Here is a 23312-nt window from a genome sequence, read left to right as displayed (position 1 = left end):
CACTGGGCCTCTGGTGTATAAAATAAGGTGCAAAACTGCCATTCTCCAGAGCATTATCTCAATCCTTTTAGATTTTGCTTCCTGACAATTGTCACCAGTTTGGCTCAAATAAGCTCACAAAAATTCTTCACAGGTTTGACTGTTCCCTGTGTTGACACAGCCTACCACCCCCCCCCCCCCCCGCCCCCCCACAGCTTGTCAGGGTTTGTCTGTGGCCCCTTTTCGTCCACACCCTTTTGGTATTTCCTAAAGAAGCCTATTTGTTTTTCCCAAAGAGGCCATCTCTCCCCCTTCCTTTTCCCTAAGTTTTACATAAAAACTTTTAACTTTACCTGTTTAACAAGCCAGCTACTTCCTTTGTGGAAGCCCAAATACATACAAACTGGAGTGTGGGTGTTTTTTCCTGTTGGTCAGGCCTTTTCAGGTAAGTTAGCAAGCCCCAGCCACCGAACCAAGAGGTTAGAGAAAGCTTCTTCTTCTTTGCAGAAGCACGTAGAGGTGACTCAGTGATTTGTGGGATTTGTTGTTTGTTTTTTAATCTTCAGCCAGTACTAAAGAACAGGACAAATGAGGCCAACACAGTGAAATACCGATCCGGACAGTTTATACATGGGGTCCATTGTTCTCTTGTGTGTTTTCTTTAATTTTTGTTTTAAAGTTTTTCTAAATGCAATTTCCTAAATTGAAGAAACCCTCAGCCCATGGGGTGAGTCAGAGCCTAGAAGGCATGAGCGCACCCGGCCCTCCCCGCCCCGCCCCTCCCGAGCACTGCCAGGCGCCCGCGGGACTGCGCAGTCCCCCTCCGACCTCCTCCTGTTCTGCTGAGGCGCCACCCAAGAAACACACCGGCTGCGCACCAGGAAGCTAGCCATCCGCCTGCAGCCACGGCCTGGCCGTCCACACCCGCGCCCCTGGACATGAGGCCCGTCTGTTGCTCCGCCCTTTGGCGGTGGCCTGAACCTTAGCTTCCTCATATGTCCGCCCCCCGGGGGTAGGACTCCGGTGTGCGCAGCCAATGGCCAGGGCAGGCCTAGGTCAGGGTTGGGAGTCACCAAAATCACCTCTACCGCTGGCCAGACCCTCAGGGACCCACCCTGTCCGGTGCCCCTGTGAACCCGCCGCCCCTCTCCTTCCTCCCCGGCGCCTCCTGGAGCCCAGACCCTCATCACTTCCCCAACCCGGCGCCGGTTTCCGCTGCCTCTATCACCTTCACCTTCCTCCCAACGCCAGGCACCCCGCCAACCCCTCCCCCCCCCCCCCCCCCCCCCCGGCCCCAGACCCGGCTGCCCTCTCCCCTTCTTCCCCAAAGCTTTTCCTATCCCCACACCACGTGTCCTCCCTTTGCCCCCCAACTCGCCTACCCCCATCCAGGGACAAGAGTACGGTCCCTATCCTCACCCCTGGCCCATCCCCGTTGGTCTATCCAAAATCCCTCCCCGCACCCAGGACACTGCCCTCCGCCTTTCACCCCGCCCAAGTCTGCTCCCGCCCCTGCCCCTGACTGCTGACACCCACCCCAATCCTCCTCACCACTCACACACCCGCTAAGGCCTCCTAGCCTCTGCTGACGCCACAAAGCCTGCGCCCCTGAGGCCACCGCACCCACCTCCCCCTGGTCTCTGTGGCGCAAACGCAGGTTTTCCAGCGCCTCCGTTTGCGCTCGTGGTCCAGGGCGCCTGGTCCGGCAGCGTGCACCCCTCTCCCCGGTGAGTACCAGTCTATCCAGGGGCGGTCCGATGGCCACCCTGTGGGCGCCCGTACACTGAGGTTCCAGCTTGAAGGTTGGAACCGGAAGGGTCACCTGGTTTAGCTCTAATTACAGGAGCATCCCCAGGACCGAGGGCCACAGGCCCACCTCACTGACCCAGAGTCCTTGGCCCCCTTCCCCTGAACCTGACCCAGACCGGTGCCCACCAGACCATCCTGAGCCCATCCGGCTTCAGGTGGGTAGGCAGCAGGAGTGACCGATCCCAAGGGCTCTGCTTAGAGAGAGGCAGCTTCCACAGGGTGAACCCAGTGTCTGAAGTATCAGAGCCATCTCTCTGGTGATGGCAGGGAAGGGAACCCGGATAGTGTTGTGGTTCAGAAATGACTCTCAGATCTACGCTGCCTCGCCCCAGTGACCACCCCATGAGGTGCATGGGGAGACCTTGGATCTGAACTGCATAAGGGCATGGGTGTTCGAACACCAGTGTGTCCGTGCCTCTGTCTGTGTGAGCATGAACCATCGTGTCTTCTGTACTGCATCTTGGCAAAGAACACCAGAGGTGGGTGGTAGGTAGAGCAGTAAGAACATTTTATTCAGGACTGCTGTAGGGGAAGCACAGAATCCCACAGAAAGCTCAACTCCCAGTGCGGATTTATGGTCAAGGTGGGTGAGTGACAGGAAATTACTAACAGGAAGCCACTGGGTAGGGCAGCGGTTCTCAACCTGTGGGTTGCGACCCTTTTGGCAGTCGAACAACCGTTTCACAGGGGTGGCCTAAGACCATCCTGCATATCAGATATTTACATAATGATTCATCACAGTAGCAACATTACAGTTATGAAGTAGCAACGAAAATAATTTTATGGTTGGGTCACAACATGAGGAACTGTATTTAAAGGGCCAGAAGGTTGAGAACCACTGGGGTAGGGGCTTCTATCTAAACCAGGGGTGGGCAAACTTTTTGACTCGAGGGCCACAATGGGTTCTTAAACTGGACCGGAGGGCCGGAACAAAAGCATGGATGGAGTGTTTGTGTGAACTAATATAAATTCAAAGTAAACATCATTACATAAAAGGGTACGGTCTTTTTTTTTTTTTAGTTTTATTCATTTCAAACGGGCCGGATCCGGCCCGCGGGCCGTAGTTTGCCCACGGCTGATCTAAACCCACATATTGGGATTCTTATTAAACTTGGACAACGGAGACACAAACACGGAAGCCCAGGGCCTATTAGGAAAGTTCTGGGAGCCTGAATAGAGTTTGGTCAAGCAGAGAACTTTTCCAACTCTGATTTTTCCTTTTAAAGTCCTCCTTTCCTTTGTTGCATGGATGTCCTGTTAAAGAAAAACTGATTCTGACACTGGTTACACCGGTAAGGAAGACTTTATTCAAGACTATTGCAATAGGGAGGAAGATGGGGTCACCTCTTACTGTAGCCTACACAAAGGGAGGATGGCCCAGGGCACGGTGAGGGGGTTAGTGATAGAAAATCACAATGAAGAGAAATGGGGAGGGATCTTGTTGCTAAACTGACTAGCAGGATTCCTGCACATGCATCACAGGAGGGGTGGAATGGGCTCTAAATGGAATAAAACTGGGCATGGCTAGGGATACAGGTGGCAGCATAGGGGAACCTGGCTGAATTCGGTTGTGGAGAGTCTTTGTCAGCTTTCAGAGAGGCACCTATGCCTCTTACTGAAGACAAGCCAGGTGCCCTAACAGGACCATGTACAGTGCTGTCCGCAAGAGGACACCTCAAGTGCCTGGGGTTCTGGGCAGAGGGTGTGGCCGGATACTCTGTTTCTTTCCCAGGAGCCATGGATGCTGTGGAACTTTCCAGAAAGCTGCAGGAAGAGGCAACATGCTCCATCTGCCTTGACTATTTCACTGACCCTGTGATGACCACCTGTGGCCACAACTTCTGCCGTGAGTGCATCCGGCTGACTTGGGAGAAGGCCAAAGGCAAGAAGGGCAGGAGGAAGCGCAAGGGTGTCTTCCCCTGCCCCGAGTGCCGCGAGCTGTCCCCCCAGAGGACCCTGCGGCCCAACCGCCTGCTGACCAAGGTGGCTGAGATGGCACGACAGCACCCGGGCATCCAGAGCAGGGATCTGTGCCAGGTGCACCAGGAGGTGCTCAAACTCTTTTGCGAAGATGACCAGAGCCCCATCTGCGTGGTCTGCAGGGAGTCCCAGGAACACCGGCCTCACAGAGTGGTCCCCGTGGAGGAGGCTGTGGAGGAGCACAAGGTGGGCCCAGGGGTGAAGGGCAACGGGTCAAGGAGATCTGAGTGCATGTCTGTGTGTCCAGGGGTGTATCAGTCAGATAGGAGAACAACCACTGTAACAAACAGCCCCAACTGCTGGACCCCACAGTGGAAGTGTCTGTAACTCCCGCAATAAAGCAGGTAGGTGGCAGGGCCAGCTGAGCATCCCCTCCACAGTTATAGAGCCCAGGCTGACAAAAGTAGCCTCTAAGCCACTGTGTGGGCAGGCCAGGTGACCCTTTGTAGGGGAGGAAAGGGCCTTTTTCTTCCACCCTAAATCAGACTGAGAAAAGACAAATCAAGGAGAGAAAAGCAAACTGTTAACACATGTGGCCCGCACACATCACAGGAAGAAAGCACAGCAATGTGTGTGGCTGGCTGGGTGGTTTTGTTCAGCATCTGAACAAGGAACAGTACATTTGGAGAGAAGAGACAAAGGGAAAGGTGACAGGCTCCCAAGGGCAGCAACTGGGAAAGTGTCTTGGTCCATTCCAGCTGTTGTCACAGAACACAAGACTGGGCGGCTTATAAACAGCAAGAACTTCATGCTCATGGCTCTGGAGGCTGGAAGTCCAAGACCAGGGCACCAGCACAGTCGCGTGGGGGCTCCTTCCCAGTTCATAGACAGCCAACTTCCCACCGTCCTCACATGGAAGAGGGGGCTGGGAGCTCTCAGCCCCTTCTTCCGCAGCAGCCCCATTCCTGAGGGCTCCACCTTTCTGACCTCATCACCTCCCAAAGGCCCCATCTCCTTGGGGGTTAGGATTGAACATGTGAATTTTGGGGGACATGAACATTCAGATCATAACAGAAAGTATTTTGGGGAAACCAACAAACGATAAAGTTCATCAGTGGTGTCCCACTTTCCACCTCCTTCAGAGCCATAAAACTTCCCCTGGGAGGCGGACCTGTGGCAACCCTCATTCCTCAGCAGTTTCTGCTGTTAGTCACATAACAGGAGCCTTGGAAGGTGTCTTTCTGCTTCCAATTATTAAAATAATTCTCACGCCCAAGGGGCAGGCTATGGGGTGCATTTCCATTCCCTTTGAAGCAGCTTCAGAGGGCACCTCCTGAAGTGGGTGTGCAGGGGGCCTCCAACTCCTATCCCACGGTCTGTTGTCTGCAGCTGAAGCTGGAGGGTGACATGGGGCACCTGCGGGAGGAAATGGCGAAGACTGAGAAGCTGCAGACCAGGGAGCAGCAGGCCTTGGCCGAGTGGCAGGCAGGTGCTGAGACCTTGAGGAACGGGCGGGAAGGCCTGGCCAGGCCCCAGGGTACTGCAGGGCTTCTAGAACCTGTGGACCCTCAAGGTGGATGACAGCATAAGACCCAGGAGAGGCACGGAATTCCCACCAGAGTCAGGACTGAGAATGTGCACTCAGCCCAGATTGGCCACTTTGAAGCAGGGACTGAGGGGTACAGAGGCCTTGATGGCCATTTGGGCTCATGCGGTCACCCCACAGTGATGGGGGCTCTGCATGGCCCCTCCCCCCACCAGCTGTGCTGGTTTTCTGTGGGTCACTGTGGCCATGTGATGTGCCAGCATCCCAGGAGTGGCCCCTCCAAGTTGGTGGGCACAGGATGGTAGTCCCCTGGCAGTGCCTCACTTCCAGGTCCCACCCTGCAGGAGAAGGTGAGGAAGCAGAGACAGCGCATTGTGACGGAGTTCAAGAAGATGGCTGCCCTCCTAGTGGAGGAGGAACAGCGCCTCCTGGAGGCCCTGCGGCAGGAGGAGCAGGACACCACTGCCAGGCTGCAGGAGAGTATGGTTGCACTAGAGCAGCAGAGCTGCTCCCTGGAGACCCTGTTGCTGCGGCTGGAGGACTGTTGCACTCGGGAGCCACTGCAGATGCTGCAGGTGAGGCTCACCTGCTCACCTGGCTGGGCGGGGTGGACACAAGTTCTGGCCCAGGTGTGGTGGACCTGCCAGGGCAAATATAGGCCAACAGGGAAGGCCCTGTCTTCATCAGCTCAGGCTGCGTAACAAATACCACAGGCTGGGGCTTAAACACTTATTTCTCAGTCTGGAGGCTGGAAGACTGGTTCTCCTGAGGCCTCTCTCCTTGGTGTGTGGATGCCGACTCCTCCCTGTGTCTGCACGTGGTTGTCCACTGTGCAGCTGTCCTGCTCTGCTAAGGTCACCAAGTCACATTGGACTAGGGCCCACCCTTGTGACCTCATTTCACCTTCATTACCTTTTAAAGGCCCCATCTTCAAATATAGCCTCATCTGAGGTCCTGAGGGCTGGGCTCCAACATGTTGGCTTGGGGCAGTGGTCGGCAAACTGTGGCTCTCGAGGCACATGTGGTTCTTTGGCCCCTTGAGTGTGGCTCTTCCACAAAATACCACGTGCGGGTGCGCACGTACAGTGCGATTGAAACTTCGTGGCCCATGCACAGAAGTCGGTATTTTGTGGAAGAGCCACACTCAAGGGGCCAAAGAGCCGCATGTGGCTCGTGAGCCGCAGTTTGCCGACCAGGGCCAAGCGACACAATCAGCCTGACGGACTCCAGTCCTAGACACCTGTGTTCTGCATTCCCTTCCTAGTCTGAGGGGTGGGGGATGGCCCAGGGGCAGCTGTCATCCACTTGGTGACTTGGGGCAGGGACACACCAGCCAGGTCAGGCCCAGTGAATTCAAGGCAGGAGCAAGTCATGTGATTCTACTGAGGATTTGGAATCGGGGAGAAGGTGCCGCTGGACTGTCAGGGATGGGCTTGCACAGGAGGCCAGAGAAGTGGGAGTGATTATGTTGGCCGACAAGTGGGTAACTGTCTTGTGAATTGTGTGGAAAAATGGAATCCATAGCAAAAAACATATTTCGTGCTGTGAGTCATCACACACACAGCGTGTTTATACAACGGAAGCAAATGCCACATGCAAGGTCAGCACCAGTCTCGTGCCTGTTGTCCTGGCATCTTTGGACAACAGTGTCCTGGTTTAGTTAACGGACTATGCACTCGCCCCAACTTTGGGGAATACTTGGTCTTCTAGTAAAAAGCAGCCTATTCACCACCCACTAAACACTCCTGAGTTGCCCAAGGCCTGCAGTGTGGCAGCGCCCTTGGGTACCCCCCCCTCCCCCCGTTGAGAGCAGGACAGCTTTTGTGTTCTTACTCACATGCAGGGGGATAGTAGGAGACCCTCATGGCCAAGAGAGAGATCCATTCTGAAAACTGGAAAGAGGGTCACAGGAAAGCATTATGAATTCTCCTTGCTCTGCAGGCCAGAAATGTCTACACAGGGGGCTTGGGGACGCCCCAGATCCCTAATAAGATGTAGCAGCCCTCCCTCTCTCTGTGTTTTTGCAGGACATGAAGAAGCCTCTGGACAGGTATATGACCGCCTGAGGTGCAGGCAGGGAGGGCTTCACATGGGGCCAGAGGGGTCAGTAACATCTGTTCCCTCTGGAGGAAGAACAGCTTGAGTGTGCAGTACCCAGAGGCCACCCCCATCTCACTGAGGACTGTCTGCAGAGTCCCGGGGCAGATAGAGGTGCTCAAGAGTTTCCAAGGTAAGTGGGGCCAGTCTCTCGACCAGAGCCACCCCTGGGAGCCTTGATGTTCACTGGGAATTCACACCCTACCCTTACCTGCCACTCCCAGATGCCCAAATGGTCCCCAGCTCATCTCCTTGGCACCATCAACATCGGCAGCTGGGGTACGGCCCATGCAGAGATCCAGGCTCACAGCTGGACTCAGCCAAGGGGAGGCCTGGGAGGGTGGCGGTCAGGGAGAACAGGGATGACTCAGCCCCATCCCTGTCTGCAGAGAACGTGGTACCCGACCCTGCCACAGCGTACCCCTACCTCCTCCTGTACGAGAGCCACCAGAGGCACTACCTCAGCACGCCACCAGACGGCACACCCTGCAGCAAGGACAGGTTCCTGGCCTACCCCTGTGCAGTGGGCTGCCAGACCTTCTCCTCAGGGCGGCACTACTGGGAGGTGGGCATGAACCTCACAGGGGATGCTCTGTGGGCCCTGGGTGTGTGCAGGGACAATGTGAGCCGGACGGATAGAGTCCCTAAGTCCCCGGAAAATGGATTCTGGGTTGTACAGCTGTGCAAGGGAAAGAAGTATGTGCCCCCCGTGTCAACCGTGATCCCCATCACACTGACGGAGCCCCCCAGCCATGTGGGCGTCTTCCTGGACTTTGAGGCTGGGGAGGTGTCTTTCTACAATGCCAGCAGCGGGTCCCACCTGCACACCTATGCTGAGCCAGTCTTCCCAGGCCCCCTGAAGCCCTTCTTTTGCCTTGGGGTCCCCAAATCTGGCCAGATGGTCATCTCAACAGTGACACTGTGGGTGAAGGGATAGGCGTGTAGGCAGGGAGTGCGGGCACTCCACTTTCTCTAGAAAGTGAGGTGGTCCTGCGCAGCGGGCTGCCTGCCCTGCTTATCTCCGAGGAGCTGTGGAGAGCCCTGCTGGCCCAGGGGGCTCACCAAGCCGAAATAGAATCGTGATTAAAGCAGTTACACCACGGACTGTATTCACAGGTGCTTCATAGAGGGAGCCTGTACCAATCCCTCAGTAACACTCAGGGACAGGCCGCGGTGCTGTAGCTTTTTAGACATGTTGCCCTCCCTGCCGCTCACTGGGTCCTCCTGGTTTGGGTCGCTATAAGTAAACCTGGGGCCTGAGGGGTCCACCTTTCTTGTTATCAGCAATCCCACGTTTGGGTCTTTCATAGGGAAAACAAGGAAGTACAAGTTTTCAAGCTGAACCCCTAAAAACCTCAGAGCTGCCCACCCCCATCCCTTTCCATCCCCTTTGAACCTGCGGGAAGTGGGGGGTTACGTTCAACGAGGATCATGGGTGTGGGCGGGTCCTTTCCTCTCACTCCCCACCCACCCTCGCAGTTTCCGGCGTATTAGCCCCCCTAACAGTCATCAGCACCCCAGAATACAGTCAACGCACTCCTACCTCAACACGACCAGAGTCCCTATGGGCAGAGCGCTGCCACCCATTCCTTCCGACCGTCCTGGGTGCACGGGGGCGGCTGGGGCTACCCTAGTCCTAGTGGTCGCTGCGCCGCGAGGACCCCAGCGACCATGCGGGGCGCCCCGCCGGCCCGGCCCCTGAACCCCACCCTTCCCCTGGCCTGAGGCATAGCCAGGCCGCGCGACCCCCGACGAGCCGGAGCCACGAGAACGCGCACGGGCGGCAGCGGAGACGCCAGGTCAGAGGGCGAACAGCCTCCCGCGGGCCGCGTGACGGGCCGCAGCCAATCCCGGCCCAAAGCGGGTGTTTCCCGCCCCGCCCCCAAACAGCTGCTTCCTGCTTCCGCCGTGGTTCTTCCTGCCTGCTTTCGGGAGCCGAGGCGCCCCGTGCACCCTGCGCCTCGCGTTCCCACAGCCCGCGCACCCCCGGCTCCCGGAGTCCCGGTCCCCGCAAGTCCCCCGGAGCCCCGACGGCGGCAGGCCAGCGCCCGACCGGGGAGAGCGCCGCCTTCTCCGCGTGACCGCGCCATGGCCGCCTCCGACTTGTCCACCAACCTCCAGGAGGAGGCCACCTGCGCCATCTGCCTCGATTACTTCATGGACCCGGTGATGACCGACTGCGGCCACAACTTCTGCCGCGAGTGCATCCGGCGCTGTTGGGGCCAGCCCGAGGGCCCGTACGCCTGCCCCGAGTGTCGCGAGCTGTCCCCGCAGCGCAATCTGCGGCCCAACCGCCCGCTGGCCAAGATGGCCGAGATGGCGCGGCGCCTGCACCCGCCGTCCCCGGTGCCCCAGGGCGTGTGCGCCGCGCACCGCGAGCCGCTGGCGTCCTTCTGCGCCGACGAGCTGCGCCTGCTGTGCGCGGCCTGCGAGCGCTCGGGGGAGCACTGGGCGCACCGCGTCCGCCCGCTGCAGGACGCCGCCGAGGACCTCAAGGTGCGCGCGGGCGGGGCGGGTGCGGCCGCGCTCAGGTCTGGCCTGCGTTGTGGTTTTGGGGTGGGGGGCGCTTAGCCTTTCCCAGACCGGCATTTTCGCGGGGTTGGGGCACTTTGGGGCACCACTCCGCAGTGGGGAGCCAGCGTGGGGACCTGGGAGGAGAAGGCGGTCTCTGAGGCCGAGGTCCCGCTGTGTTGGTGGGGCCCACCGTCTGGGGCGGGCACTGGGCCGGGGTGACCGAACGGTGGCTGGGATAGAGCCCAGCGCGGGAGAAAGTGGGAAGAGAACAGCAGAGGTGGTTTCCTTCAGGTGGGACGAATGGGGACTCCTCTCCGGTGGGAGGGGGTGCAGTGGCCAGGGCCCGGCAAGCTTCTGAGTGGATTGCTTGGGGCCACCACTGCCGTCTGACACACCCGAGCTCAGCTGTGCTTAGATCTCAGGCTGAGAAGCCTTGTTTTCCTGTCCTGGAAACGCATTTCCTTAAAACCCAAACTCACACCAGCACTACCCGCTCCGCTGGGGGGCAAACGGCTCACTTGGCCTGTTGCCTTAGCAGGGTTTGTTTCTGGAACTCAGGTATTGATGCACGGGTGGCATCTTTCAGACTTTGTGACTGGCTTGCATTTTGCTTCACGGCCAGTAGTGGGTGTGTGTGTGTGTCGTTGGGCACACCATGCACAGCATTTAGTCAGCATTAGAATTAATACTTGGCCAGCAGGTCACTGTCATAGAACAAGCCTGTGGGGTACCAGAATAAACCTGTTCCATGATCCAGTCTGGACATGGATTTCTGTGGATTTTCCTCTCACTTGGGGGTATTACATGCATGCAGGAATGCCTGTCTACTCACGTCCAGCAGGTTTGCACTCCTATCACCAAACACCCGGATCAGGGCGCAGAACGTGGCGGTGAGGTGAAGAGTCACCACAGCCCCCTAAGGGCTCCTTGTAGCTGACCTGATAAAGTCTCGGCGGGCAGCACTAACTACTGTAGAGGAGGAAAAACCTTTTACTCTAGCCTGTTAGGTTCTGTGACTGAGACTTGCAAATTAAACTGACAAATGTTAATCTGAACAGATGAAAAGACATAGTTTTATTAGTCTTAAATTTCATACGGCACAATGACTTCGTAGAAGAGTACAAAACCAAAATGAGTGCTTAGACTTAAGAGCTCGTATTCCATTTTAACAGGATGATAAATTGTGGAGAAGTGACTAGACAACGGAAAGGGTTTGGGCTGCTAGGGCCAATAACTTGTGGGAAAGGAACTAGGAAATGATACGGGGGAACCACTGGAAGGCTGGCATTTTTGTAAGGTCTGTTCAGCACATTCAGGGATGACACCTCATCTTTGGTGGAGTGTGTGCCCCCTTCCTGGTACAGGGTGGCCACCCTTCTGGGAAATTCATGTCCTGCCTTTAGGCAGAAGGAGGAGGGCAGAGGGCTCTTACACAACTGCTGTTTCTCCCTCACACTGTACTGGTGCCTACTTTGTCTTAATGCTGGGGATGCCCCAGCAAGCAAATAGGGTTGAAGTAAACAGTTGGGCGTTGCTTGAGGTCAGGCTCAAGGCAGCTGGATCCAAGTGTGAGTGTCCCTTGGCGCCTTCCGATGAAGCTGAACTTTGGCAAGCTCAGAACAGGCACTGAAGTGAAAGGATTCGCAGGAAAGAAGGCTGCGATGAGGTAGGGAGTCAGGCTGGGAAGGTCGGGAGAGGAAGGAAGGCAGGAAGGCTGGAGAAAGGAAAAAAATGGGCTAGGGGCTGGGTCAGCCTGGGTGGTGGGAGGGCATCCTGGGAAGAGGGCATCTCCTAGCAGATTCAATTTGTTCAATCCATTGTGTGGGGCTGGGCAGTGGGAATAGGGACAGGGCCCAGTGGGCTTACTGGCTGCCCTCACTTCCTTGCAGGGCAAGCTGGAGAAGTCCCTGGACCACCTGCAGAAGCAAATGGAAGATGCCCTGCTGTTTCAGGCTCAGGCGGAGGAGACCTGTGCCCTGTGGCAGGCAGGTGGCTGGGCGCTGAGGTCCCAGGGGTGGGGAGGTGGGGCATTGGTGCCCCCACTGCTGGATGCCGCTGTCACACTAATGCTCCTCATAACACAGCACTCCTGCTCCAGACCCTCAGCCCCGGGGTGAGTTTGGGCGGGGGACAGGTGGTGTGTGGAGCCCTGGTGGTGGGTTTGTGGCGCCCAGCTCACTGGCCCCCTACGCCCCCTGCAGAAGATGGTGGAGAGCCAGCGGCAGAATGTGCGTGCAGAGTTTGAGCGGCTGCGCCGCCTGCTGGCAGAAGAAGAGCAACGGCTTCTGCAGAGGCTGGAGGAGGAGGAGCTGGAGGTGCTGCCCCCACTGCAGGAGAGCGCTGTCCGCCTTGGGCAGCAGAGCGCCCAGCTAGCCGATCTTGTTGCTGAGCTGGAGGGGCGCTGCCAGCTGCCGGCGTTGGGACTGCTGCAGGTGAGCACGTGCCTGGAATGGGCACACAGGGGCTCTAATGGGAAGGGGTGCAGACCTGGGAGCAGGAAGGAGAAAGCCCTCAGTGGAGCAAGCTCTCTGAGCTTGTCCTCTTCTGGATGCCCTGTGTCCTGCCTGTGACATACTGGGGTGAGGACTGGGACTGGTGAGGGCCTTATGGAGATGCCACTGCCTGGGGAATAGATATGAACCCCAAGCCCCACTGAGAACTGCTGTTGGTACCTGTCCGGGAGCCCCATTGGAGACGGAAGAAGCAGAGCTCTGGCCCCAGCTACACCAGAGTTTGGGGTTCTGGGTGCCCCTCCAGGATTCCCCCGTAACCACCCTCTGTGGGTACCGAGCATTTTCCTAAAGGGGTGTGTATCTAGTTCCCACTGCCCAGAGTGGCCAGGTCATCTCCACAGAGGTCAACTTCCTTCAAGGTTCAGGCCCCCTCCCCACCCCTGGGCAGGGGCCCTTTCTCCATCCCTCTCCTAAGTGGTTAGGGCAGTTCCAGACCTTGACAACCAAGACTATCCCCACCCCCACTTCCCCTAACCCAGTAAAACAAGTAAGGACGCTGTTTCTAACTGCTTTGCACCTGGCCCTTTGCATGTGCCTCCCCCAGGCTGGTACTGTCGGTTTCTCCTGATGAATCCTCAGGTTTCAGAAACCCACTAGGCTCCCTTTTCTTTAGAGGCCTAGCAAGTGCCCAGGCTCCCCAGACAGAATCAACTACTGTGTGTGAAATTCCCTGCCCCTAAGGAAACCCACGTTGGGCACAATATCTTACTTTCCCTCTTCATCCTTTATGGCCTGGTAGGTGGTACACAGTATGGTTAGAAGGACTGCTTGTGGGGTTCATTTGATTGACAAAGTGGGCTGCGTCCCTGCTGTGTGCTAGGCAGTGTTCTAAAAAGACAAGCTGTTTACTGTCAGGAGCTGGCATTCCAAATAACAGATTGTCTCTGTCAGCTCAGGCTGTGTAACAAATGACACAGGTGGCTTAAGCAACAGACGTTTATTTCTCCCAGTCCTGGAGCCTGAGATCCAGGTGTGGGCAGGGCCGGTTCTCCTGAGGCCTCTCTGCCTCAGTGTACACCTGTGTCCTGATTTCCTCTTCCTGTAAGGACACCAGCCATATAGCATTAGGGTCCACCCTGGTGACCTCGTCCTATCTAATAAAGAGGTAATATGCTAATTGACCATCACTCCAATGCACAAGATGGCCGCCCCCATGTGGTCAAAGATGGCCACCCCATGTGGACACAAGATGTCCAGCAGGGGAGGACAGCTGTGGGGGAACCAGGCCTGTAGGGGAGGGCAGTTGGGAGCGACCAGGCCGGCAGGAGAGGGCAGTTAGGGGCAATCAGGCCAGCAGGGGAGCAGTTAGGCATCGATCAGGCTGGCAGGGGAGTGGTTAGGGGGTGACCAGGCCGGCAGGGGAGGGCAGTTAGGGGCAGTTGGGCTGGCAGGGTAGCAGTTAGGTGTTGATCAGGCTGGCAGGGAGTGGTTAGGGGTGATCAGGCTGGCAGGCAGAAGCGGTTAGGGGCAGGCAGTCAGGCAGGTAGGCAGGTGAGCGGTTGGGAGCCAGCAGTCCTGGATTGTAAGAGGGATGTCCGACTGCCCATTTAGGCCCAGTGGGATCGGGCCTAAACGAGCAGTCGGACATCCCTCGAGGGGTCCCAGATTGGAGAGGGTGCAGGCTGGGCTGAGGGACACCACCACCCGCCCCCCCCCCCCCCCCGCCCCCGCCCAATGCATGAATTTCATGCACCGGGCCTCTGGTTTTAATATCATCACCTCTTTAGGAAGCCCATTCTTCAAATACTGACCCATTCTGAGGACCTGGTCATTAAGACACCAACATGTGGATTTTGGGGCTACAAGCAGCCTTTGACACTGAGTAAAATGCTCTTATGCATCATTTTGGGGGAAAGGAGCACCTAAGCAGAGAGGCCTTACCGGGAAGTTGGGCTCTGAGTCACGACATGAGGGAGGGCAGCTGATGGAGGCCGTGTAAGATGCCTGTGGGCGGGATGGGATGGGAGCAGGTGAGGCTGCAGGGGCAGTTTCTGACCATGTAGGGGGCACTGCAACACGGATGGAGGTAGGGGGCAAGACCATGTGACGGGCACTGACACCACACTGTCTCTCCCACAGGACATCATGGACACCCTGCGCAGGTAGGAGTCCAGCCTTTCCCTAGGGAAGATGGTTGGGTACGGGTGGGCCCACCCTGGGTGTGATACCTGGCTGCCTCTTCAGGGTCCAGGAAGTGAAGCTGCAGCCGCCTAAGGTGGTGCCCATGGAGATGAGGACGGTGTGCAGGGTCCCGGGGCTGGTGGAGGCTCTGCAGAGGTTCCGAGGTGGGTGCCACAGCATACCAGGGGGGCGGGGGCCGGGGGTGGGGGGACCCAGCTGGCCAGGTCTGGTCCAGAAGAAGTGCCTATCCCAGGGCCTGTGGTAGGAAAGGCACGGAGGCTCCTAGTTCATGGCTGAGGAGCTGAGAGGTTAGGGCAGGCTGTTGAGGGAGGGCCAGCCAGGCTGGGCTGTCCTGGTGCATTTAGGGAAAGTGAAGGTTGGTCCATCAGGTGCCAGGACACCTGTGTAGGCCCAGGCCTGGGGAGCCCAGTGTGAAAGCTGGACTGAACACTGAGGATTGGAAGAGTAGACATAGAAAGCACTCAGGTTCCTCCTGAATTTCAAGAGAGTGAATTGCAAGGCAGTGGATGATCACTTTCCAGACATTCCAAGTTGCAACTGCAAGTGGTTAGGTGATCTCTTGAGGAAGACACAAGATGGAGAGCAGTCACTCTAGCCAACTATGAGGATGTTTGAGGGCAGACTTCATGCAGGCTGGCGGAAGGGGCCCGAGGTGACCACTGCTCTGTCTGCAGGGGACATGACGCTGGATCCGGACACTGCTAACCCCGAGCTGGTCCTGTCGGAAGACATGCAGAGCGTGCGGCGGGGGGACCTGCGGCAGCCCCTGCCTGACAGCCCCGAGCGCTTTGACCCCGGGCCCTGTGTGCTGGGCCGGCAGCCCCTGACCTCCGGCCGCCACTACTGGGAGGTGGAGGTGGGCGAGCGGGCCAGCTGGGCCTTGGGTGTCTGCAGGGAGAATGCTAACCGTAAGGAGAAGGGTGAGCTCTTTGCAGGCAATGGGTTCTGGATCCTGGTGTTCCTGGGGGGCTTCTACAACTCCTCTGAGCGGGCCTTTGCCCCCCTTCGAGACCCACCCCGGCGTGTAGGCATCTTTCTGGACTATGAGGCCGGGCACCTGGCATTCTACAGCGCCACCGATGGGTCACTCCTGTATGCCTTCCCTGAGACGCCCTTCTCAGGGACGCTTCGGGCCCTCTTCTCACCTCTGTCTAGCAGCCCCACCCCCATGACCATCTGCCGACCCAAGGGAGGGCTTGGGGATGGGCTGGCTTCCCAGTGAGCAGGTGTCTCATACCTTTGTCCTGCCTTTGAGTCTTCAAGGGTATCCTGAGCCACAGGAAGAGCTCCCAATGCCACTTCGTGTGCTTAGTAAAATCCCTCTACCTCTGTCATCCCCGGGAAGCCAACACTGTGGGGCCAGCAACATCTCCCAGGTGACCTTCCATGGCCATCTGGTGTCACCAGTGCATTGCTCACAGTCCTCTGCATAGCCCAAGCCAGGGTCCTGGGGAGCTCTGTTTGCAGGAGCCCAGCTGGTCAGCGTTGAGGCCAGGGCCTGTGGAACTTTCTGAGGCTTCAGCCTGAGACTTGACAGCCCCAGGGCTGTATCCCCAAAGAGCTGCTGTCTTGTGAGGCCGCTGGGAGGGAGGTGAGTCCATCAGCCTGTCTCAGGGCCTGGTCCTAGAAAATGGTGCTGGATGTGGATGCCCCATTAATCGGGGTGCAGCAGTCATCAGGAGAGGGGGGCATGGGAAAGGCCAGAGGAAGAGTGCTCAGGGCAAAAGGTACTACATAAGGGGTCTGAGGAACCTGGATACAAGCCCTCAAGTCCCCCAGCATGGGCCTCTGTGGGCTTCTGCAGAATGCTCCTTCCCACCCCAGAGCTGAGCACTAGCTGAGAAAAGACTGGCCCTGCCTGGGGAAGGGGTGAAGCTGCGTAGACTCCCCCACCCCCACCACTTCAATCCAGGATTTCTATTGGCTTGTTTTGGTGCTTTTTCACAAGAAGGTGTGTACCCCAAGATTTTATCTGTGGTAAGGACCATCCTTACAGTAAATAAACTAATCATTGTCTGTGATGCCACTTGTGAATTGGGTGGGAGAGTCCATGGGCAAAGGCCTATCATCCACAGCAAAGTTGGGGACACAGTGGCTGGCTGCATTTCATCCAACTGCCATGGGATTCTTTTTTTCAAATAATCTGATCAACAGTTCTAGGTTCCATGGTGTTCAATAGCTAGTTACTTGATTATTTATTTGCTCATTCTCCTATTGTTGGACTTTTTTTTAAATGTATGTACCACTTTGAACAATTCCTTCAAATTATGTACCCGGGAGGTTTTTCCTCAGTCAAGCCAGGAGTCTGCCACTTTTCTGGCTGGGGAGGTTTCCCCATCCTTTCCCAGTTGACTGCCTACTGTTTCACTCCCTGTTGAGAATCTGAGGTACTGGTTGGTTCTTGCCTGAAGCAAGATTTGGACTTTGGGATCTCCTGGATGGCCACCAGCTGCCAGAAGGTGAGACAGCCTCGGTGAGAGTTTGGAGGAGCACACGACTGCCCCAAGAACAGCAGGATGGACACCTAACCAAGGCTTTGGAGCAAAGCTGGACACCAGTGTGAGGGAGGGAAAACGTTCCCTCCACCCATCTGATCCCTGTCTGGAACCCGGCAATAAAAGATTAATGAGAAAAAGAAGTTTATTAACACATGCACCTCCTGCACATGGGAGACACGCAGAGGAAATGAGTAACTCCAGCAGCAGCTTAGAAGTCCGGCTTCTGCAGCCACTGCAATAAAGAAGTTTGTGGGAAATGACAGTCCGAAGCAGTACCAGGGTAGGGGCTGCTGGTTGGGGGGTTTATGGAGATTCCCAGAGCCAACCCCATGCTGAGGGATCTTACTGTCTCCTGTTACTGACTTGGTCCTTTTAGGCAGGGGGAGGACTTGCAGCTTCTCTACTATCTGCATATCAACTGCGTTTAGCTCAAATGATCCTGTTCCCAAACTGGGAAGTTTGAGATGGAACGTTCACATATCCATCACCAGGTGACAGAAGAAATGAGCTTAGTTGAGGACCACACACACATGCTGAGTGCACTGTCCACACATTTTACCTACTGAGCCAGTGAACTCTGTGATAGCTCCTCACTCTTCTTTGCAGCATGGACCACAGTAAAGGAAAGATTTTGCCCATGTAGCTGATACCTCAGAGTGGCTAAGAGCTACAAAGATGTGTCCCAACAAGTAGTGAGTGTCTCCCAACACGAGCAGTAGGTGTCTTCTGCACTACTAGTGGGATCTCCTGTATTAACATGGGGTGCCCCCCTACACTACCAGGGGGTGTCTCGAATACTGCTACTGGGAAGGGGACCTGGCCCTTGGTGGGTCTGCTTAGGGCCAGTTGGTAGTATGTGGGTTCTTGACGTCATGCAGGAAAGATTTCACAACACAAGTCCAGGTGAATTTTAGAGGACGTTTATTAAAGTTGGGGACAGTGGAGAGAGGGCTGGGGAAATGAGCCTGGGTTGGGCTGCTTTGGCTCACTAAGAAGTCAGAGAAAAGGGGGCCTTGGGTCAGGTTCTGGGGGATTGTTTGGGATGAATTTGCTGCCCTGGTTTGCAAGCCTGGTAGTGTCCCTTGAACGAGCAGGGGGTGTCTCCTGCACTAGCGCTCTGTCCTCTGCCTGTGGGGAAGAGGGCTGGGGTGGGGGGAGGCTCAAAACACTTTCTAATTGTTATTGTGATTTCTTTTTTGGCACCTGGGTTATTTAGACGTATGTTTAATTTCCAAGTATTTTAGGCTTTCCCAAATTTCCTTCTGTTGACTTCTGATTAAACACCATTGTGGTAAAAACACAAACTTAGTTGTTTTATTGACTGGCATATTGCTTTCCTGGAGAATGGTCCATGTGCATTTGACAAGAATGTGTGTTCTGCTCTTCAGTGGAGTGTTCTATTGTATCAATGATTGTACGGATGGGATTTTAATATTTGGAGGGGACTGAGTGACAACACCATTGAAAGATTAATTTAGTATATTTCTTAAGAGAAGGAGGCATTCCTCTGGATTCACATTACTGCCTAGTGTCATTTCCTTTCTCTAAAATAGAACCATTCCTCCCTATTCTCTCAGTGCTATTAGTGAATAATCCCAACAATACAATTTTATAATGGTGGTTTTATGTGGCTGGCTTTTAAATCAGTTAAGAAAATGTTATTGATACTGTCTTCTATGTCTACCTATGTAATTATACTTACCATGCTCTTTATTTCTTCATGTAGATTTGGGTTTTCATCTGGTTTCAATTTCTCTTAGTCCTTTAGTATTTCTTGTAAGTAAAACTTGCTAGCAGCAAATTCTGCCAGTTTTGTATATCTAGGAATATTATTTCATCTTCATTGTTGAAGGGTAGTTTTGCTAGTTACAGACTTAGCCAGTTTTTATTCCTTTTAGTTTTTTAAGCATGTTATCCAAATATCTTTACCCTCCACTGGTGGTTATCGTTTATGTTTTTATTGATTTTTACTTTTAGAGAGTAAGGGAGATGGAGAAAGAAACATTGATTGGTTGCCTCATGCATACCCCCTACTGGGGATCGAGCCTAAAACCTGGCCATGTGTCCTGACTGGAAATCGAGCAGGCAACCATTCGGTGCATGGGACAGTGCTCAACCAACTGAGCCACACTGGCCAGGACTCCCACTGTTTTTAACGAGAAGTCAGTTGTTAATCTTATTGAGGTTCCCCTGTATGTAATAAGTTGTTTTTCTCTTGCTGCTTTCAAGATTCTCTTTTGCTTTTTGGCTTTCATTAGATTAACTATAATATGTCTAGGTGTGGAACTCTTCATGTTCACCTTTTGAACTTGATTGAATTCATTGAATATGTATGTTAGTTTTTCATCATGTTTAGGAAAATTTTGGCCATTATTCAAATATTTTTAATCTCTTTCACTTTCTGGGACTCCCATTTACCTGTATGTTAGTATGTATGTTGGTGTCTCACAATTCTCTGTGGTTCTGTTCAGTGCTCTTAATATTTTTCTTCAGATTGGATCATCTGTATTGATACATCTCAAAGTTCACTAATTCTGTCTTTTGCAAACTTAAGTCTGAGCCCTCTTTTTTAATTCACTTCAATTTTTGTACTTTCTTTTTTTTTTTTAATTAAATCTTTATTGTTCAGATTACATTTGTTCCTCTTTTTTTCCCCCCCATAACTCCCCTCCTCCCAGTTCCCGCCCCACCCTCCGCCCTCACTCCCCACCCACTGTCCTAATCCATAGGTGCACGATTTTTGTCCAGTCTCTTCCCGCATCTCCCACACCCCTTCCCCCCCCAGGAATAGTCAGTCCATTCCCTTTCTATGTCCCTGATTCTATTATAATCAACAGTTCATTCTGTTCATCAGATTATTTATTCACTTGATTCTTAGATTCACTTGTTGATAGATGCATATTTGTTGTTCATAATTTGTATCTTTACCTTTTTCTTCCTCTTCCTCTTCTTAAAGGATACCTTTCAGCATTTCATATAATCCTGGTTTGGTGGTGATGAACTCCTTTAGCTTTTCCTTATCTGTGAAGCTCTTTATCTGACCTTCAATTCTGAATGATAGCTTTGCTGGATAAAGTAATCTTGGTTGTAGGTTCTTGGTATTCATCACTTTGAATATTTCTTGCCACTCCCTTCTGGCCTGCAAAGTTTCTGTTGAGAAATCAGCTGACAGTCGTATGGGTATTCCCTTGTAGGTAACTGAGTTTCTTTCTCTTGCTGTTTTTAAGATTCTCTCTTTATCTTTTGCTCTTGGCATTTTAATTATGATGTGTCTTGGTGTGGTCCTCTTTGGATTCCTTTTGTTTGGGGTTCTCCACGCTTCTTGGACCTGTAAGTCCATTTCTTTCACCAGGTGGGGGAAGTTTTCTGTCATTATTTCTTCAAATAGGTTTTCAATATCTTGCTCTCTCTCATCTTCTGGCACCCCTATAATTCTGATGTTGGTACGCTTGAAGCTGTCCCAGAGGCTCCTTACACTATGCTCGCATTTTTGGATTCTTTTTTCATTTTGCTTTTCCGGTTGGGTGTTTTTTGCTTCCTCGCATTTCAAATCATTGACTTGATTCTTGCGCTCCTCTGGTCTGCTGTCGGGAGTCTGTATAATATTCGTTATTTCAGTCCGTGTATGCTTAATTTCTAGTTGGTTCCCCAATATAAGATCGAGGGTCTTATTAGTTTTCTTGTAGATCTCATTAAGTTTATCGGCGGCTTCTAAACAGTTCTTGAGAGACCTTAAAAGTGTGGTTCTGAACTCTATATCTTCCATTGACAATTTTGTCCTGTTTCTTTGTCTCCGCATTTTGTTATGCTTCCTTGGTGCACCCCCTAGTGGTCTTTGTTCGCAGTCTTATAGTTAAATCTTGATTGTTGTAGCTAATTCCAGGGAGGGTTTGACCTCCAGGCCAAGTGGCTATGAGAATCAGCTGTGTCAGCAGTGAGAGAACTTCTGTCCTCTAGGGAGGTGCTAATCTAGCCTTTGCCTGAGGCTATCCGGCAAATGCCTCTGTGCAGGGCTTGGGCGGGGCGGGTCGCACAGGATCAACAGGGTGGGCCGGAGAGAGCAGTTATGGCGGCTCTCAGTCCTGTCCCCAGGGGCTCTGCCTCTCCGAGTCCCAGCACCCGCTGCAAAGCTCAGAGAGAAAGCTGCACTCGCTCTGACCGAAGCCAGACAGTCCCGCTTCTCCCGTTTGAGTCTGGGTCGCTAAAGACTCGCCCGGATCTGGAGCTCAGAGTCTGCGACTCCCTCCCGATTGAAAACTCCAACCGCGCCCTCCGCCGCACCTCAGAATTTGACTTCAGCACTGCGCCTCCTCTGAGTGTCCGTATGCGTTTCTCTTTCCTCCTAGTTGTAGGACTTCCACTCAGCCAGCGTTCCTGTGGTTCTGGGTGATGTCCCTTCCGTTTTTTGGTTTCACTTTTGAAGTAGTTGTTCAAAGCAGCAAACTCCAGCGTTAACCTATGCCGCCATCTTGGTTCTCCCCAATTTTTGTACTTTCAACTCCAGAATTTTCATTTATTTATTGTTTATAATTTCTATCTTAATAATATTCTCTACTTAATTAACCATTGTCATACTGTCTATAATTTTTTTAAATTTTTGTATTGAGGTGCCTACTTATTTTTTTGAAATAGTATGTGTAAGTGCATATAACATAAAATGTACCATCTTAACCTTTGTAAGTGTACAGCACAGTCGTGTTAGCTATATGCATGCTGGTTTTCAACAGCACCTAGAACATTTTAATCTGCCAAAACGTTCTATAAACATTGAACAACTCCTCTTTTCCCTCGCCCACCACTGGCAACCATTCTAATTGCTCTAAGTATTTGACTATTATAGATACCTCCTAGAAGTGGATTAATTCATATTTGTTCATTTATGGCTGGATTATGTCACTTAGCATAATGCTCTCCGTGTTCATCCATGTTACAGCATTTGACAAGATTTTATTCTTTTTAAGGCTGAGAGATATTTCATTCTGTGGGTATACATTATATATGTAATCTATATATTATCACTTTATTCACATGTTAATTGACATTTGCGGGTTTTCCACCCTTTGACTGTTGTGAATAATGCTGCAGTGAACATTGATGTATAAATATCTATTCAAGATCTTTATTTTTTAAATATATTTTATTGATTTTTTACAGAGAGGAAAGGAGGGGGATAGAGAGTTAGAAACATAGATGAGAGAGAAGCATCGATCAGCTGCCTCCTGCACACCCCCTACTGGGGATGTGCCCGCAACCAAGGTCCATGCCCTTGACCAGAATTGAACCTGGGACCCTTCAGTCCATAGGCCGACGCTCTATCCACTGAGCCAAACCAGTTAGGGCAAGATCTTTATTTTTTTATTAAATTTATTGGGGTGACGTTGGTCAACATGAACATACAGGTTTCAGGTGTGGATTTTTATGTTACAAGATCTGTATATTGCACCGTGTGCCCACCACCCAAAGTCAAATCTTCTGCCGCCGTATATTAGGAACCTCTTTGCCTCCACCCCCTCCCCTCAGGCAACCACCACACTGCTGTTTGTGTTCACAAGTTTCAGATCTCACATATGAGTGAAATCATGGTGCTTAGCGTTTTCTGACTTACTTTACTTAGCATAATGTTCTCAAGGCCCATCCTTGTTGCAAACGGTGCTATTTCCTCCTTTTTTATAGCTGAGTAGTATTCCTTTGTGTGTACTAGGTGTACCGGTTACTAATGCAGATTTTTTTCAATAGATGGAGTTACATATATGTTGATATATATGCGATTTGATATGTATGCTGTTTTGTTGTATTGACAACAAGCTTCAAAACTTCATATGTCAAATTTGCTGAAGGTGTTAACATCATAGATATTTTTACGCTTAAAAATGTTGACTTTCATGCCAAAAAAAGAGCATTTGTGGGAAGTTTTAATTCATTATTTTGAAGAAAAGTGTTGCTGGATACTTCAGAAAGCTTATGGTGAACATGCTCCATCTCAAGATACTTGTGAACACTGGTTTAACACATTAAGCACCATGTCAGTCACTGGTGACTGACACTATACTTTCTGTCTGTACTGCGTCAGTCACAGTTGACTGACGACATACAATTTAAAAAAATATATTTTAATACATTTTAAATAACTTGGAGATCATAAAAGAATGTACCTAAGTATTATTTGTTACAAAAATTTTTTTTAATGAATATTATTAAAACACGGTATGCACAGAAATGGTTGTCCTGTGCAGGTTTCACAGAATGTTATAACTTGTTTTGTCAACTTTCTGGCAATATCTCGTCCAAATCATG

General features: G+C 52.8%; 2 protein-coding genes and 1 long non-coding RNA gene across 4 annotated transcripts; 2 read left to right on the top strand and 1 right to left on the bottom strand.

The window, feature by feature from the left end:
* Positions 1-3075: 3075 nt before the first annotated feature.
* On the bottom strand, positions 3076-9108 carry LOC118657773. Its single transcript, XR_004968118.1, has 4 exons — positions 8895-9108; positions 7563-7683; positions 7092-7146; positions 3076-5124 (listed from the first exon to the last, which is right to left on the bottom strand). It is a non-coding gene; the product is annotated as an uncharacterized LOC118657773 (long non-coding RNA).
* Positions 3366-8452, top strand: TRIM17 (tripartite motif containing 17). Its single transcript, XM_036312358.1, has 6 exons — positions 3366-3954; positions 5098-5193; positions 5599-5829; positions 7282-7304; positions 7384-7484; positions 7741-8452. The coding sequence occupies exons 1-6, from the start codon at positions 3394-3396 to the stop codon at positions 8286-8288; spliced, it is 1560 nt and encodes a 519-aa protein (XP_036168251.1). The 5' UTR covers positions 3366-3393; the 3' UTR covers positions 8289-8452.
* Positions 9109-9409: 301 nt separating the features above from the next.
* TRIM11 (tripartite motif containing 11) lies at positions 9410-18322 on the top strand. Of its 2 annotated transcripts, XM_036312355.1 has the most exons (7): positions 9410-9847; positions 11755-11854; positions 11950-11978; positions 12067-12297; positions 14458-14480; positions 14563-14663; positions 15195-18322. In XM_036312355.1, exons 1-7 carry the CDS (start codon positions 9440-9442, stop codon positions 15740-15742), a joined length of 1440 nt encoding a protein of 479 aa, XP_036168248.1. In that variant the 5' UTR covers positions 9410-9439; the 3' UTR covers positions 15743-18322. The 2 variants fall into 2 exon arrangements, with proteins under 2 accessions (XP_036168248.1, XP_036168249.1); XM_036312356.1 differs by lacking the exon at positions 11950-11978 and having other exon boundaries at positions 11755-11850.
* Positions 18323-23312: the final 4990 nt, after the last annotated feature.

Source organism: Myotis myotis, unplaced genomic scaffold (genome assembly GCF_014108235.1).
Source record: "Myotis myotis isolate mMyoMyo1 unplaced genomic scaffold, mMyoMyo1.p scaffold_m19_p_6, whole genome shotgun sequence".
Taxonomy (NCBI): Eukaryota; Metazoa; Chordata; class Mammalia; order Chiroptera; family Vespertilionidae; genus Myotis; species Myotis myotis.
Note: the sequence above shows the minus strand (reverse complement) of the source record. Positions and strands in the feature narration are given on the sequence as shown.

Excerpts from the sequence above, each read along its gene's own strand:
- TRIM11 (XM_036312355.1), top strand. The coding sequence starts at position 9,440 with ATGGCCGCCTCCGACTTGTCCACCAACCTCCAGGAGGAGGCCACCTGC. Across the intron at positions 11,979-12,066 it reads TCCAGACCCTCAGCCCCGGG|AAGATGGTGGAGAGCCAGCG; the intron begins GTGAGTTTGGGC and ends CGCCCCCTGCAG. Across the intron at positions 14,481-14,562 it reads ATCATGGACACCCTGCGCAG|GGTCCAGGAAGTGAAGCTGC; the intron begins GTAGGAGTCCAG and ends CTGCCTCTTCAG.
- TRIM17 (XM_036312358.1), top strand. The coding sequence starts at position 3,394 with ATGCCTCTTACTGAAGACAAGCCAGGTGCCCTAACAGGACCATGTACA. Across the intron at positions 5,194-5,598 it reads AGGCCTTGGCCGAGTGGCAG|GAGAAGGTGAGGAAGCAGAG; the intron begins GCAGGTGCTGAG and ends CCCACCCTGCAG. Across the intron at positions 5,830-7,281 it reads AGCCACTGCAGATGCTGCAG|GACATGAAGAAGCCTCTGGA; the intron begins GTGAGGCTCACC and ends GTGTTTTTGCAG.